The sequence below is a fragment of the Sapajus apella genome, unplaced genomic scaffold (assembly GCF_009761245.1).
Source record: "Sapajus apella isolate SASKATOON/1434 unplaced genomic scaffold, GSC_monkey_1.0 scaffold6, whole genome shotgun sequence".
Taxonomy (NCBI): domain Eukaryota; kingdom Metazoa; phylum Chordata; class Mammalia; order Primates; family Cebidae; genus Sapajus; species Sapajus apella.
The window spans coordinates 797,642-815,368 of NW_022436946.1; the positions used below are offsets into that span (position 1 = coordinate 797,642).

At 49.5% G+C, this 17,727-nt stretch overlaps 1 protein-coding gene across 1 annotated transcript in view; it reads left to right on the forward strand.

Moving 5' to 3' along the window:
- The window catches only part of ZC3H12D (zinc finger CCCH-type containing 12D), a 36,633-nt gene that overhangs the window by 3,890 nt on the left and 15,016 nt on the right, over positions 1 to 17,727 (forward strand). Inside the window, exon 2 of the mRNA XM_032274499.1 lies at positions 6,119 to 6,493. Within this exon, the coding sequence (XP_032130390.1) occupies positions 6,119 to 6,493 (375 nt within the window). The remainder of the gene's footprint in view (positions 1 to 6,118; positions 6,494 to 17,727) is intronic.

Sequence of the window (17,727 nt, forward strand, 5' to 3'; positions counted from 1 at the left end):
CCGGGGGACTCCCAAGAGCAGCGCCCCCCACCGCCACTGTTTGTTTCCTATTTAGAAGCGTTAAAAAGGAACCAAGTTGATGTTAAAGTCTCAGGGGGAAAAGCCCCTACAGTAGGCGCGTTCTTTCCATCAGTTTGGTGTGAAAGCAGCGCGCCTGGCCACGCTTACCCCTCAGTGTCCTCAGAAAATGGGCTGTGGGCTGAGACCCGAGGGTCCCTAGGGGAGCTGCCCCCCACTGCGGCCCCCAGCGGCTCTCCCCGCACCCCCCAGGTGAAACCCCCGGTGTTTCTGTTTTGGAAACGCTCATGTTTCTGTTACCCCGAATGCAAGTGACAAAGGAAACTCGCCCTTTCCTCAGAGCCGCTCCTTGGCGACCGAGGAGCAGTCACCTGACCCAGCCGCGTTTGGATTCTCTCACGTCTGCGCCAACAAGATGCTGCCTGTGTCCTGAACACAGCTCAAAACGACAAATTGTTTTCGTCACCGCCGATCGTCTCCGCCATTTACTAGCCAGGCAGCCTTTACTTTCCGAGCCTCCGTTTCCTCACCGTCAGGAAGGGAACACGCATATCTGTCCCATCTTCCCTCCAGGGGTAACGGGAAGGGCATGGATACAAAGGCCGAGCCACGCCTGTAATCCAGCACTTTGGGTGGCTGAGGTGGGCGGATCATTTGAGGTCAGGAGTTCGAGACCAACTTGACCTACTTAGTGAAACCCGGTCTCTAAAATACAAAAATTAGCTGGACGTGATGGCGCATACCTGTAATCCCAGCTACTCAGAAGGCTGAGGAAGGAGAATGGCTTGAACCCCAGAGGCAGAGGTTGCAATGAGCTGAGATTGTGCCACTGCACTCCAGCCTGGGTGACAGAGCAAGACTCGCTCTCAAAAAAAAAAATAAATAAATAAAGGCCGAGCCACAGGAAGGTGAACTTTTCTGTTCCTGTCGCCTGTTCCTTCCTCTCTCTTAGTTCTCACCCTCTTTTCTTTCTCCTTCATCTCCTCCCTCGTCCCTTCTCTCTTTTTCTTCCAAATTAAAACAAATGCAGTGTCTGCATGGGGAGGGGTGGAGGTGGCTGGGGCTGTCAGGGCTGGGAAGGCTTCTGAGGTGTGTGACAGTGGGGTTCACCTGTGGGGCAGATGTTCTGGGCGAGGGAAGAGCCTGCCTGGAGGCCTTTCGGGCTCAGTGCGTTGTCCTGGTGTGAGGCTGGCCTGACAGGCTGGGTGAATGTCCTTCTCTTCCATGGAGTCTGGGCTGCTGGTGGACCTCAGCTGAGGAGACCACCGTCCTGAGAGAGAAGGACTGGTCGCCAGTCAGGGAGGAGGTAAAGCTGGGCTGGTGGCAGGTGGCCAAGAGCCTGGAGGGTGGGTTGGGCCCCACCGTGATGATAGTGTGGAGTGTGACAGGGCCCTTTGTCCCCTGGAAGAGCCAGCCTCCCTTCACTGTGCAATTCACTTGTCTCCAGCAGTTCTTTGGCCTTCCCCTGCCCCTCAAAGGAAGATAAGACATTCCTCACCTTTTATTTATTTACTTCTTTTGAGATGGAATTTCGCTCTTGTTGCCCAGGCTGGAGTGCAATAGCGTGATCTTGGCTCACTGCAACCTCCGCCTCCCAGGTTCAATTGATTCTCCTTCTTCAGCCTCCTGAGTAGCTGGGATTACAGGCATGTGCCACCATGTATGGCTAATTTTGTATTTTTAGCAGAGATGAAGTTTCTCCGTGTTGTTTAGGCTGGCCTCGAACTCCTGACCTTATCCTCACCTGTATTTTGATAGCACATTTTTCTTTCTTTCTTTTTTTTTTCTTTCTTATTTTATTTTTTTGAGACAGGATCTTGCTCTGCTGCCCAGGCTGGAGTGCAGTGGCACAATCATGGCTCACCGTAGCCTTCAACTCCCTTCAACTTCCACTTCAGCCTCCTGAGTAGCTGAGGCTATAGGTGTGAGTCAACACGCCCAGCTAATTTTTTATTTTTTGTAGAGTTGGGGTTTTGCCATGTTGCCCAGGTTGGTCTTGAACTCCTGGGCTCAAGTGATTCACTCACCTAGGCCTCCCAAAGTGCTGGGATTGCAGTCATGAGCCACTGTGCCCAGGTTCCAATTTTTATTTTAGGTTCAAGCACACGTGTGCAGGTTTGTTACATGGATAAATTACATGTGGTGGGAGTTGGGTGTACAGATTATTTTGTTACCCAGGTAATGAGCTTAGTACCTGATAGATGGTTTTTCAGTCCTCGCCCTCCTCCTGCCCTCCATCCTCAAGTAGGGTCTGGTGTCTATGTTCTCTTCTTTGCGCCCTTGTGTACTCAGAGTTTCACTCCTACTTATAGCTGAGAACATGTGCTATCTGGTTTTCTGTTCCTGCGTTAATTCACTTAGGATAATGACCTCCAGCTCCAACCATGTTGCTGCAAAGGACATGATTTTATTCTTTTTTATGTCTGCATAGTATTCTATGATATATATGTACCACGTTTGAAAGCACATTTTTCTAATTAAAAGCGTGTGCTTATCTTCATGATTTATGGCTCATGGTTTACACTTTTTGTCTGTTTTCTTGAATTGATTGTGAATGAGTTGACACGGGGTTGTCTTATTTTGTTTTCATAGAGCTGGGATGCAGCACAGTGCTGGTGTTGAGTTGGTGAGTGGCAAATGTTTGCTACACAAAGGAGTGAATGAACTAGAGTGGTGCTGTGAGTATAAATGGTGTGAGTGTAAATGGTGTGAGCGTATTTGGTGTGAGTGTAAGGGGGAGGAACTAGGGTGTGAGTGTAAGAAGCAGGGTGATTATGGACAGTGTCTGGGAAGCAGGATTATTGGCCAATGGGATGTAGAGGTGAGGAAAAGAGAGGAGTGAAAGGGGGCTTTGAGATTTCTTCTCTGGGCCTCAGGGGGATACCATTCAGTAAGGTGGGAAGCCCAGGGGAAAACATATTTGAGGAGAGAAGATAAATTTAGCTTTGGACATTTATTTTTAGAAATCTGTTAGGGCATGGTGGCACGCACCTGTGGTCCTGGCTACTTAGTAGGCTAAGGTAGGAGGATCACTTGAGCCCAGGAGTTCAAGTTCAGGTTGGGCAACATAGTGAGACCCCATCTCTAAAAATTAAAAAAAAAAAAAAATCCATTGAACTCCTCAGATACACTAGGCATCGTGCTGGTGCTGGTGATTCTGAGGCAATAGGTCAGGATACCTGAGTAATTCAGTCTCTTGAGAAACAGATGAATGATAATTCACTGTGTCGTAAGACAGGTGTGAGCAAAGTGCTGTGGTAGATGAGATGGCCGAGCTGCTCACTCTGTCTGTAGGCTCAGGGATGACTGCTCTGAATAACATCTGAGCTGAATCTTGATGTTTTCTAAGACAAAAAGAGCCTTCCAGGTAGAGAGGAAAACATATTCAGAAACACGGTGCCGAGAACATTCTGTTTTTTTGTGTGTTTGTTTTTTGTTTTTTAAGACAGAATCTCTCTCTGTCACCCAGCCTGGAATACAGTGGCATGATTTTAGCTTACTGCAACCTCCGTCTCCTGGGTTCAAGAAATTCTCCTGCCTCAGCCTCCTGAGTAGCTGGGTTTACAGGTGCATGCCACCTCACCTGGCTAATTTTTTTTGTAATTTTTAGTAGAGACGAGGTTTCACCATTTTAGCCAGGCTGGTCTTGAACTCCTGACCTCGTGATCTACCTGCCTTGGCCTCCCAAAGTGCTAGGATTACAGGCATGAGCCACCGCACCCAGCCTGTTTGTTTGTTTTTTAAGTTTAGTTTTATTTTTTAAGAGGCAGGAGCTTGCTCTGTCACCCAGACTGGGGTGCGGTGGTGTGATCACAGCTCACTGCAGCCTCGACTTCCTGGGGTCAAGTCATCCTCCTGTCTCAGCCTCCTAAGTAGCTGGGGCTTCAGGCACACACCACCATGCCCCGATAACTTTTAAAATTTTTTATAAAGATGCGGTCTCACTATGTTGTCCAGGCTATTTCTGAACTCCTGGCCTCAGGCAATCCTCCTACCTCAGCTTCCCAAAGTGCAAGGATTATAGGCAGGAGCCACCATGCTTGGTGTGAGAACATTCTAGAATGCCTGGGGGGCAGGGAAATGTTCGGCAAGTCTCTAGAGAAGGGGTCAGGTGGGCTGGGATGGGCAGTGAGGTAGACAGCAACTTTGTCACAAGCTCAGCAGCCTGCCTAGGAATTTGGTGTCTTTCTTGTAGCCAATGAGGAGATTTCTGAGCAGGTGGCTAACATGATCAGACTCATTTTAGAAATGCAGTGGTGGCTACAAGCTAGATGGAGGCTGCTGCAGTCACGGTGTGTGGGATGAAGACGGCAGGACTGAGGCGTGGGTGGGGCAGGGGACAGTAGGAGGTAGGCTTGAGAGGGCCAGATTGAGGGAGTAAAGAACTGGACTTTCTGTACTGGCACCCTGGGAGAAGGAGGATGTGTCTGTAGGTCACCTGCATGGAGCCAGCTACATGGAAATACCTGTTGGAGCAGCTCTAGATTTAAGAAGAAACTTTTTAGTTTCAGAACACCTTTATACTCTTAAAAATTATTAAGGGTCCCAAAGAGCCTTTGTTTATGTGGATTCTGTCTGTCACTGGATAGGTACTTTATTAGAAACGAAAAACTAAGAACTTGAAAAAATTCGTTTATTTTTGCATAGTAATAAACCAATTACACTGACATATTGACATACCTTCATGAAAAATAACTTTATTTTCCAAAACAAAAAAATATTAGTAAGAAGTGTGGCGCTGATTCATATTTCTGCAAATCTGTTTCATGTCTGGGTTAATAGAAGACAGCTGAATTCTCACACCTGTTTCTGCATTCAAGCTGTTGTAGTATCACACGATATGTAGTCTCTGGAATATTCTGTTGTATCCTTAGGAGAGGACAGGAGTCAAGCACACAAATTACATCTTAGCGTAATTATAAAAATAGAGTTTTTTTTTTTGTTTTTTGTTTTGAGACAGAGTCTTGCTCTATTGCCCAGGCTGGAGTGCAGTGGTGTGATCTCGGCTCACTGCAACCTCCACCTCGCGGGTTCAAGTGATTCTCCTGCCTCAGCCTCCCGAGTAGCTGGGACTACAGGTGCGCACCGCCATGCCTGGATAATTTTTGTGTTTTTAGTAGAGATGGGGTTTTACTATGTTGCCCAGGCTGGTCTCTGACTCCTGACCTCATGATCTGCCTGCCTTGGCCTTCCAAAGTGCTGGGATTACAGGTGTGAGCCACTGTGCCCAGCCTAAAACTAGTTTTTACTTTGAAGATGCCCTGAAAAAATCTTGGAGTCCCCCAAGCTTCCCTAAATCACACTTTGGGAACCACTGAAATAGTCACTTAGCAAATGTCTGTTGAATGACAGCATTCTGAGTTCCCACAGCACTTAATTTAAATAGCATGCACGGTGTTTATCTCCCAGACTTACAACTGAGCCTGGTGCTCGGTGGGAGGTGTGAGCCAGACATGCAGCTGTGGGGCCCATCAGAATACAGGGGCTGGTGGAGGGCCTGGGCGACACCCCAACACTGAAGGAGAAGGGGAAGAGCTGGACCAAATTAAGAGGAGAATCAGGCCAAGTTATACAGCCTAAGGGAGCAGATAGTTTCAAGTAAGGGCAGTCTATACTTTTTTTATTTAAAATAACAAGTCAAGGCGTGGTTCCCAGTTTCAAAAGTGGCAGAGAGGTTGCATAAGGCGAGGACTGTGAAAATGCTGTTGGATTTGGCAGTTAGAAGGGGCCGGTGCCCCTGGGGCCAGTCTCATCGTTTCAGGTGGTGCCTGGCCCGTCCTGAGTGCTGGGTGCATGCTCAGCCCCTGCAGCCCTGGTGTGTGGTCGGGGTTCCCTGCCACCATGCTCAGCCCCTGCAGCCCTGGTGTGTGGTCGGGGTTCCCTGCCAAGCAGTGTGAGGTGAAGGCCTCAGACAGCGTACTGAGAAAGCAGCATGATTGCCTCTGCAGCTCCGCAGCCACACTGAGCAGCTGAAAATCCCCAAGCAGACTGCTCCACCTGATTCCTGACAGCAGGGCCAGGAGGGAGCCAGCGCAGGCATCCCTTGCCTTTGCCCCAGTCTGCCCAGAAAACACCTGATGGATGCCTTTTTTCTCTTTAGCTCATGCCTGCAGGGCTCTGAGAGGAGGAAGCCTGGGGCAGGACCCACGCCAGTGGCCGCTGGGCACAGCATGGAGCATCCCAGCAAGATGGAGTTCTTCCAGAAGCTGGGCTATGACCGGGAGGATGTGCTCCGGGTGCTGGGCAAGCTGGGCGAGGGCGCCCTGGTCAACGACGTGCTGCAGGAGCTTATCCGCACAGGCAGCCGCCCAGGGGCCCTGGAGCACCCGGCTGCACCCAGGCTAGTGCCTCGGGGCTCCTGTGGGGTCCCGGATTCCGCCCAGCGGGTCCCGGGAACAGCCCTGGAAGAGGACATCGGAGGCCTGGCCAGTTCCCTGCGACCCATAGTGATTGATGGCAGCAACGTGGCAATGAGGTAGCTTCCCTTCGTCCTGCAGCTGGGGCTGGGGAGGCCTGTGTTACAGGAGCCCTGATAAATGGCCCTCTTCTCTGTGGTTTGGTCCCAAGAGCTTTGGGGACAATGGATCAGGCTTTGAATCCCTATACCAATTCATAGTAGCTGTGTGGCATTAAGCAAGTCACTTAACCTCTCTGAGCCTCATTTTCTCCATCCATACGGTGGGGATGAAACCTCCATAGAGGGTTTTTGTGCACAAAATGCCTAGGACAATGCCTGACACAGTGTAAGTTTCAACAAGCGTAGTTGTTATGATCATAACCCAGAGGAAGAGCCTTCTTTTGGGGAAGGTGTGGTAATGAGGGAGGCGCCCTGGGTCAGGTGTTGACAGATGTAGTTTTTGTTGGGAGTCTGTCCCTAACCAGCTGCGTGACTCTGGGAAAGCTGCAGCACTCATTTCCTCTTCTGTGAAAGAGGCCCGCAAATATCTCTTCTACTCTGTCGACTTCAGGAGCATCAGATGGGTAGGTGTGCTTGCAGTGCGCTGGAAGCCCTCTGCTGGGGTTGCTGGGGAGGCAGTGTTGCGGTTCCCTTGTTAAGTTTGAGAGATTTGTTTGTGGCGTCATGAGCTGCAGATTTGGCTGTGTGAACATTCGTGTGTTGGCATTTTTGTGGGCTTTGGGAATGCCAGCCTCATGCCCAAGTTGTTATCTGCCTGTCTTGGCTGAGCTCCTCTGTGACGGAATCTCTGTAGCCTCCACCAACACCCTGCTGGGTGAAGTGGGGCGCTACCCAAACAGGTGGGTTATTCTACCACTTGGCTTTGTTACAGCCCCTCAAAGGGCGGAGGCATAGGAAATGGTTCACTCACAGCTGTAAATATATGTGCTTCCCTTTTCAAAAGCTGAGTTACTCCTGCCACAGGTGGGAATCCAGAAAAGCCATTCTCTACAGCGCCGAATGTGTCAACAGGGCGTCCGAGTTTCCCTTCTGGATTTGGTGTTGCAGGACCTAGGTTTGCAATGGTTCAATCCAGATAGTCCAGCCTCCGGGGTTGTCCCTGCACTTTTTGTGGTGTGTACTGTGAGTTTTCTGTTTTTCTTTTCCAACTTTTCATCAGTAAGTCTCCCTGGCCTTGATGACATCAGCAGGTGATGGAGCCCTGTCTTTCTCCTGGGATTTAGGGACTGTCCCATGGAGTCTCTGTCACATTCTCACCCATGTCATGTATAGAAACCAGATAGGTAAACCTATGAAATCCTGCTCAATTTAAGATCTCTGGGAAGCTAAAAAGATTTTAAAGAACCCAGTAGGTTCTGAGAGTCCTAGAAAGTCTAGGAGGGGCTGTAAGAGCATCCTGGCCTCTGTATGATCTGAGCAAGGAGCCTCTCTCTCTAGGCATCCATAGAAAGAAGGCTTTAAATGCTTAAATCTAAGACCTTCCCAGCCTTAAGGTTGTATGAGTTCTGTGATTCCAAATCAAAACAGCAGAGTGGCTGTAGAGTAAAAAGACTATTTCAGGGGCTACAAGAAACATGTATGTTTTAGAAATTGTGTGTTTTAGAAACTTGCATGTTTTAGAAATTTTTATAATAGGATAGCGGTGAGGGTTTTGTTCTTATGGGAGTCTCGGTTGCTGCTTGGAGTCAAACTTAAGCCACATCCTCTGTTTGCACATGACCATAATGTGTCCTGGGCGCATCCATTAATCCCCCCACCTCTGTCCCCCACCTCCTGTGATTACATCCAGTTTAATTTTCTCACTCTCAATCTGTGCATGTTACACATTGAAATCCTTACTCAGACTTACTGCGAAGAATGTGTCAGAGCATAAACGTTCTCACACACTGGCTACCTCCGAAACACCTGAATCAACCAGAACACATGCACCTATGTTCTGTGTGTGTTCATATATGGACACACACACACAATGTGTCTACACACTCACAAACATCCCCTTCCTCTGCCTCTGGATCCAGTGGTCAGGAAAAAGAGACAAATTGCACAACCACCACCTGATCATGGGACTTAATTTGTTCCTTTTAAAGGCAAGTTCTGGGGATAGTGGGGTGTGAGGTTCCACCCTCTCCTCTACCCCTTCTGCAATGACATCTATTGAGTGCCTCCAATGGGAGTTTCAACAGAACTCACGTCCCTCAAGGTCTGCCATATCCTTAGTCATGAAAGGTTTAAGCAGATGCTCACGCTTCACAGGCAATGGATGACTGAAACCCAAAGTGGTGTCTCATTGTTGTCTGTTGACCTCAAAATTCAAGTAACCTCAGAAACATGGTTTCTGAAAATTCCCTTTCACTGAGGTTTTGTAGTTTTGCAGACATTGCCATTTTCTGTTTTTGAAGGCAATACTGCTTCATGCACTGTCTGGCCTTGCAGTGGTGGGGAGGGGCTAAAAGACTGAGAGGGACACCTGTTCTTTCCACCTTGAGTGGATGACAAGTGTGGCTTCTGTTGGCGGGAGTGTTCTTCAGTGTGCCTGCTCCTGGCTGTGGCTCTGTCCCCTGGAAGCGTCCTTCTGGAAGTCCTAGAGGACAGTCATTTTTTATTTTTTTCAGCTTCTAGAGACTTCATTCCTCAGCTCATGGTCCCTTCTATCTTCAAAGCCAGCAATGGCCTAACATGAAATGCACAACATGACATGTCTGTGTACATATATGTTTCTCTGGGGGAAGATTCCTAGCTTTCAGTAGCTACTTAAAGGACCTGTAATCCCCTAAATATTAGAAATCACTGACATAGAATGAGAAATTACAGGTAATACTATGCTTTATTAAAGGCCAAGGATTTCTTTTCCCTATGCCTTTTGGGAGGCACTAGGCCATGTGTCCCCTATAAGCACAGAGAATGTTAGAGCAGGCCATCGATCCTTATATCTGACCCTCTCAGTTACACAGGAGGGGACTTGACAGTCTTGACTATGGTCAACACTGGCTTGACTCAGACCCTGACACCCACCTGTGTGCTTCCTGGCCATGCCACAATTGGTAGAAGTTTCCGTGGGCTTCTTTCCTCCGGGCTTCAGAATGTTTAGCCCAAGGCCATTGGTCATGCTTGGCTGAGTCCAGAAGGCCTGGCTGCTGCTCTCCGGAGGTTGACAGAGTGGGCCACTGGCCCAGTGCTTTTTACAGAAATGGGTACTTTTAAGTGGGACTACTGGAATCATTCATCATTTGTTTTTTTCTCATTTTTTGTTTTTTTGAGATGGAGTCTCACTCTGTTGCCCAGGCTGGAGGGCAGTGGCACGATCTCAGCTCACTGCAACCTCCACCTCCCAGGTTCCAGCGATTCTCCTTTCCCAGCCTCCTGAGTAGCTGGAATTACAGGTGTGCTCCACCACGCCCGGCTAATTTTTGTTTTAGTAGGGACGAGGTTTCACCATGTTTGCCAGGCTGGTCTTGAACTCCTGAGCCCAGATGACCACCCGCCTCCACCTCTGAAAGTGCTGGGATTACAGCCGTGAGGCACCACACTCAGCCCATTCATCATTTTGTAAGAAGTGGGTCAACATAATCGGAACTCCAAGTGACAATGTGGGGAGAGTATAAGACGGGGACCTGGTAAACAGACCCATGGCTGCCCCCAGTTTTGCTGGACCTCTTGCTGCACCCCATCAAGGAAACCAGGCAGGTCAGAAGCATGGGACGGCTAGCCCAGAGCTGCCAACACAACTCCCCAAAGTGAGGGAAAGTCGTGTACCTGCACTGTCCCCACAGAGCCACTTGCCACGTGTGGCTATCAAGCACTTGAAGTGTGGCCAGTGCAAACAAGGAACTGGCTTCTAATTTTATTTTTTAATTTAATTTTAATTTAAATGTGAATAGCCGGGTGTGGCAAGTTGCTATAGACTGGACTGTACAGCTCTCCCTTTTCAGCCTTCCAGCTGTGTGGCCTCAGGCAAGTCACCTGACTTGAGCCCTATTTACACGATTAGGAGGTTGGACTAACCCTTAAAAGGCCTTTTCATCTCTAATAGGTGAGAATTCATGGTAGTTATTTTACATATGCTTGAAATAAATAAATAAATTTTCTTTCTTTCCTTTTTTTTCTTTCTTCAGACAAAGTCTAATTCTTGCACCAGGCTAGAGTGCAGCGGCACAATCTCGGCTCTCTGTAACCTCTACTTCCTGGGTTCAAATGATTCTTGTGCCTCAGCCCCCTGAGTAGCTGGGATTACAGGTGCCTGCCACCATGCCTGGCTAATTTTTGTAATTTTTTGTTTGTTTGTTTTTGAGACAGGGTCTTGCTCTGTCACTCAGGCTGGAGTGCAGTCGCGAGATCTCTGCTTGCTACAATCTCCACCTCCCAGGTTCAAGCCATTCTCCTGCCTCAGCCTCCCAAGTAGCTGGGACTACAGGTGCATGTCACCATGCCTAGCTAATTTTTTGTATTTTTAGTACAGACGAGGTTTCACTCTGTTGGCCAGGCTGGTCTCAAACTCTGGACCTCAGGTGATCTGCCTGCCTCGACCTCCCAAAGTGCTGGGATTACAGGTGTGAGGCACCATGTTTGGCCAAATTTTTGTATTTTTTTTTTTAAGTAGAGATGGGGTTTTGCCATGTTGGCCAGGCTGGTCTTGAACTCCTGACCTCAAGTGATCCACCGGCTTCAGCCTCCCAAAGTGCTGTGATTATAGGCATGAGCCACTGGGCCTGGTCGATACGTTTTTCTCATAAAGGAATTTCTCTTCTTTAGAGGTAGAGCGAGGTCACAGAGCAAGAAGAGCCAGCTCTGGATTCAGTGCTCTCTCCAAAGCCTCACATTCTCCCAAGACGTTACCATTCTTTCTGGTCTCCCCCTGGCCTAGGAAATGGCTACATGGTGGGAGACCCTGATCCATAGGCTGTTGTCCTGCAGCCAGAGCCGGACAGAGCACAGGCAGGCTCGGTAGGCAGCTTACAGCCCTCGACTTGTCAGCTGCAGGCAGGAGGTGTGAGGCCCCACTCCCTTCACAGCGGCCCTCTGCAGCCACATGTGCCTCGAATGGTAGCTCTCATGGACTATCAGCCCAGACACTGATTTCCAAGTACAATCTCCATACCTTCAAGGTAGGGCTGTGTGTGTTTCTGTGAGAAAGAGAAGGACATCAGCTTGGGTCATTCGGCTGAATACCTGAGTGCATAGATACTTGGCCTTAAGAAAAACGTCCAGCAACTTTTTTCTTTTGAGATGGAGTCTCACCCGGTCGCCCAGCTTGGAGTGCAGTGGTGCGATCTCCGCTCACTTCATTCAACTTTCACCTCCTGGGTTCAAGCGATTTTCCTGCCTCAGCCTCCCAAGTAGCTGGGACTACAGGCGTGTGCCACCACGTCTAGCTAATTTTTTGTATTTTTAGTAGAGTGGTGGTTTCATCGTGTTAGCCAGACGGTCTCCATCTCCTGACCTTGTGATCCGCCCACCTCGGCCTCCCAGAGGGTTGGGATTGCAGGCGTGAGCCACTGCGCCCGGCCCTCAGCAGCTTTTTAAAAAGATGGCAGCTTTCATTAAAAGCACATTCAAAATGGCATCATGGTGTGTGGGAAGAGCATGAGTTCTCACCAGCAAGCAGTTGCTGCAGTTTCTTGCCCGGGGCAGTCAGACTCGCAAGTGTCTGACCTGTTTTAACTTCCATAGGCAAATCTAGAAAAGGCGGGATTTGCAGTACAAGCTTAGGGGGAAACCACCTGATAATTTCACATCCTCTTACTGCCCCAGAGGAGGGTTTCATGTAAATGTGCCCTCATTTTGGAGTGCACAGGGCGTTTTGGTTTGGCTGTTGTTTACATTTTTACACTCTCAGGACACCCAGCAGGCTCTAGTTTGTGCTGGAGTAAGGGATCTCCAAGTAGGAGAGAGTTCAGGCTTGAAATCATGACTCAGTTTTCATCATGCCCCTCTCCGTGCATTCCCAGAGGCCAAAAAGTGAAGGGTGGGGGTTTATGACAGGGCTGGGGGTCAGACCTGCTTCTGAGACCCTGAATCTGTTGTGTTCGACGTCAGCCTTGGGCTCCTGCTTGTCTGAACCCATTTCTTGTAAGTTGAAAGCTCCCAGAGCAGCCCCTGCTCACCTTCTCTTCTCCCTGCCTTGAGCTGGGGAGAGATCTCCCAGTGAGAAGGGTCAGAGTGTTTGCAATTGAACTCCCAATGAGAAACAGCAGTTTCCCTTCACACCTCAGATCCCTAAGGAATCCTTGCTCCTCTCTTTCTTCCCGCCCACAGTCACAATCTTCCTCCGCACGTGACTGCTTTGGGAGCCCCTACCCTCTGCAGGGACTTCTTGGGCAAGAGTCAAAGATGCAGTGGTGTACAATTGGATTGTCTAGTCACTGTAACTGGCTGGCACTCTGACTGCAGCTACTCCAGGCACAAATGTCAGGCAGGCAAAATTTGTCCTGGGCGCCAACCCACTTCCTCTTTGTACCTTCCATCACTCAAAACTCCCAGCTCCTGTCTCCTTTTCCCAGGGCCTGGCTCTCAGCTTGCTGCCTGATGAGCTGGTTCACAGTGTTAGTTAATAAAGGCATGAGGGGCCTTTTTTTTGTTTCTTTCTTTTTTTTTTTTTTTTGGGGTGGAGTCTTGCTCTTGTTGCCCAGGCTGGAGTGCAATGGTGTGATCTCGGCTCACTGCAACCTCTGTCTCCTGGGTTCCAGTGATTCTTCTGCCTCAGCCTCCCAAGTAGCTGGGATTACAGGTGCCCGCCACAACACCCAGCTAAAATTTTTTTTTTTTTTTTGTGTGTGTGTGTGTGTGTGTTTGGTAGAGGCAGGGTTTCCCCACGTTGACCAGGGAGGTCTTGAACTCCTGACCTCAGGTGATCTGCCCACCTTGGCCTCCCAAAGTGCTGGGATTGCAGGCATGAGCCACCAAGTCCCCTCATGAGGGACTTTTTCTAAGCATGAACATTTAAACTGTGGTTTACTATTGTTCCAAAGGAGCTGCCATCTGGGTCCTGGGGTGTAGATGGCGTTGTGGGGAAGCAATGGTCTTCGGGAGACTGGGAGGAAGAGTTTGCAGCCCAAGGGGTCAGGCTTTGAGGGCTGCCCCTAGATCAGAGATCTGAGCACATTGCTTTGCTTCAGTTTCGTCAGGGTAAAGTGGGGACAGGGTCACTTCCTCAAGGGCTTCTTGTAATGATTAAATGAGGCAAAATGTGCAAAGTGCCCTGGCAAACAGAACTCTCTACAGAGCTTAAAAATGAGCTCCAAGGCCAGGTGCAGCAGCTCATGCCTGTAATCTCAGCACTTTGGGGGGCTGATGTGAGAGGATCCCCTGAGACCAGGACTGCAAGATCAGCCAGACCTCATCTTTACAAAAAATTTTTAAAATTAGTCAGGTGTGGCAATGCATACCTGTAGTCCCAGTGACTCAGGAGGCTGAGGTGGAAGGATTGCTTGAGCCTGAGAGGTCGAGGCTGCAGTGAGACATAATTGCACCACTGCACTCCAGCTTGGGTAACAGAGTGAGACTCCATTTCTTTAAAAAAAAAAAAAAGAGCTCCAAGAAGCAGGGGTGATGTCTCTTCTTAGCAGGCAGCGCAGAGCCTTGCAGTAGATATTCCGGAATCTCGCTGAGCCTGTGAAGGAACGCACAGATGAACGGATGCCTTCGGTGAGTGCGCTTCTGTCTGCGTGCTGGGGAGTGGGCGCCCAGGGCGACTGAGAGCTCTGCTAGGGTCCAGGTTCGCTCCTGTCTCTCACCACTGAACACCGCCTCCCGCACCCACCAAAGTTGTCAGAAATGGCTCGTGAATGGTTAAACGCAAATATGTAAGGAGACCCCGAAAAGACAGCAGCAATTAGGAAACAACTTTCAATCATTGTGGCAGTGCTGTTTTCCCTTGAGAATTAACTGAGGGTGGGCTTGACTACAGTGAAGAGATGTCTGAGTCTCGGAAGTGGTGTCGGAGAGGCTGTCATCAATTGTTCACTTTACTGCTTTGGGGCCACAGAAAATGGACCTCATTTTCTATGATGGGCTTGATCTCTTCCCCCGCCTTGTAGGTAGGGGAGGGTACAGCTTACATTTGCCATTGTACGTCCGGTGGGGCCTTCGTTTCTTCTGTCTCCTGGGAGACTCGGGCTTCGTGGTTCCTCTCTGACCCCTCCCTCAGATGGCCTCTGGGGGCTTTGAGACCTGGTATTGGCTGGAAAAGGCATCTCAGGCCCTCTCTGGGTTCTGCTGCACAGTGGCTGGGCTGGCCTGGCGTCTGGACAGGGAACATGGAAGTGGCCTCCTGGGAGCCACGCTGGCTTAAAATGTTCTCTGCTCACTGGCTCCAGCTCGTTCATCCCCAGATAGTCCACCAGTCCTGGGAGCACATGAGGGGCGGGGTGTTTCTTCAGGCTTACTTCTCCAGCCATCTTCTCCAAGGCAGCCCTGCAAAAATCACGTTTCTCTGAGGGGCTTGCAAGCTGCCCAGGCTGTGCTGAAAAACAAAGGTTCAGCCTCTCCTTCAGCCTCTTTTTCACAGGGTCTTGATGTTCCTCCATCTCCCTGTCTCCTGTGGCTGGGCTGGATGGAGCCGAAGTGGGGATGCCAGGTGAGGACCTCCTCCTCCTCCCATCTCCCCTCTTTTTCAGCTTCTGCTGGGCTGGAAGGGACCAGCGATCTGCTTCTTCTTCCTTTTTTTTTTTTAATGACTGAATCTGGCTCTGTCACCTAGGCTGGAGTGCAGTGGCACGATCTCGGCTCACTGCAACCTCTGCCTCCTGGGTTCAAGTGATTCTCCTGCCTCAGCCTCTTGAGTAGCTGGGACTATAGGCGCCTGACACCACACCCGGCTAATTTTTTTTAAAGACAGAGTTTCACCTTGTTAGCCAGGATGGTCTCGATCTCCTGACCTCATGATCCGCCTGCTTCGGCCTCCCAAAGTGCTGGGATTACAGGCATGAGCCACCGTGCCCAACCTTCCTCTTCCTTTTTACCACAGACATCCCCATTGATATTTTCTTCTCACTGTACAAGCCTCAGAACTCAGCCTCAATAGCAAAAGGGACATTATTCTTCCTTTCTTTTTGTTTTTTGTTTTTTCTTGAGACAGAGTCTCTCTCTCTGTCGCCTAGGCTGGAGTGCAGTGGCTCGATCTTTGTTCACTGCAACCTCCGTCTCCCGGGTTCAAGCGATTCTCCTGCCTCAGCCTCCCGAGTAACTGGGCTTACAGGCTTGTGCCACCATGCCCAGCTAATTTTTGTATTTTTAGTAGAGACGGGGTTTCGAACTCCTGACCTCAGGTGATCCACCTGCCTCGCGGCCTCCCAGAGTGCTGGGATTACAGGTGTGAGCCACCGCGCCCAGTTGAGATATTTATCTTCTTAAAACTGGAGGAAACCTCAGATGTTGGCAGCGAGGCCTGGTTCTTCATATGTGACTGGAGCTAAAGGAATTTAGGAAGTTCTCCTGTATCTCCACAAAGCCTGACTTCCAGTAATCATGATGAGCATTTCTAAAGACTTCCTTTTTCTTTTATAAACCTATGATTGTCCTAATCTGCACTGAGAAAATAGCAGGAAAGAAGGTCACACACAAAAGAGAGCACAGTTATGCAAATTCAAAGTGTCATCCTTGTCTGCTCCTGGGCTGGCTGCCAGACTTCTCGGGAGAGGACATGAGTGGCGTGGTGGCCCTGGGCTCTCTGAGAACTCATCCCTGCTTCTCCCTCCTGGCTCAGCTCTCCATCTGTTGCCGGAGCTCATTCCTCATGGTCCAGCCACACACCTGTCTCTGGTCCCTAGATCATGTCAGTCACGCCTGTGTTTGGATCTTTCCGGTCAACTCTCCCCTTTGCCCGGGCTACTCCTCCAGCTGCTTCTCAGCTGAGTTTCTTCTCAGCCATTCATTTATTCAACAGCTTTTAAATTGAGTCATTGCAATTATTAGGCACAATGCTGAGCGCTGAGAATTCTGTGGTGAGCAAGAGGAGCTCATGGTTTAGAGAAGGGCGACCCAGGTGACCCCCTGGATGGGTGCGAATGTTCCCCAGTGCCAGGAAGGAGTGGGAGGGTGCAGTGGGAGCTCGTGAGAGGGATCTGATGGAGTCTAGGGGGTCGGGGATGCTTTCCTGAGGAAGCGAGGATGAAGCTGGGCTCTGAAGAAAAGAGGAGGGGAGTGATCTAATTTGAGGCCAGGCTCTGTCTCATCCATGGACAAGTCAAATTGATTTTGCCTTCTCAATATCTCCAATCTATCCACTGTCTCCCTCCAGCAAAACCCCACTGACCCCATTGACTGAGTCTGAGGGAGTCTTCAGGTTTCACCAGTCACTCAGAGTAGCGTTCGGCGGCCCTTTCCCTCGGCTTTCCTGAGGCACACTCCCTGGTTTTCTTCCTGCTTCTCAGATCCGAGCCTCCTGAGCCCCCTGTGATATAGCCCTCCTCTACCTAGAACCAGCTTCGAAGTCGCAGAGTTCCTCCAGGTCCAGCCCAGGCCGCTCACTTTCTCTCCAGGCGAGCCGGAAATTCTGTCCATGCTGTGGCTTCAGCTGTTGCTTACGCAGAGATGACCTACAGCTTTAATCACTCAGAACTGTCCTCTGAACCCTAGCTGTTAACATTGCCTCTAAGTGGAAATGTTAACCGCTCAATATGTGTCTAAAATAAAACTCATGATCTTTCCCTCTAGCCTGTTCCCTTCCAGAATTCCTGGTGTCAGAATAGCCCACCATCCTGTTACATAAGCCGGAGATCTTGAGTCATCTTTGATGCCTTCTTCTCTATCACTCCCACATACAATCAGTCATTGAGTTCTGGAGATTTGACCTTCTAAATATCTCTCAAGGTCACCTACTCTTCTCCTTCATCAACCACCACCAGTTTAGTCCAAGTTACCGTCAATTTTTGCTTTCTTTTTTGAGACCAAGTCTCACTTTGTTGCCCAAGCTGGAGTGCAATGACACAATCTTGGCTCACTGCAATCTCTGCCTCCTGGGTTCAAGTGATTCTCCTGCCTCAGTCTCCTGAGTAGCTGAGATTACAGGTACCTGCCACCATGCCTGGCTAATTTTTGTATTTTTAGTAGAGACGGGTTTCACTACGTTGGTCAGGCTTGTCTAACTCCTGACATTGTGATCTGCTTGCCGCCTCAGCCTCCCAAAGTGCTGGGATTACAGTGTGAGCCACAGTGCCTGGCCATTTTTTGCTTCAATAACAACAGATTTTGAACTGGTACCTTACGTCTGCTTTTGCTTTCTTCCAATTTACTGTCCTCTGTGCTGCCAGATTGGGCTTTTTGAATCATACATCAATCACATCACATCACATCAC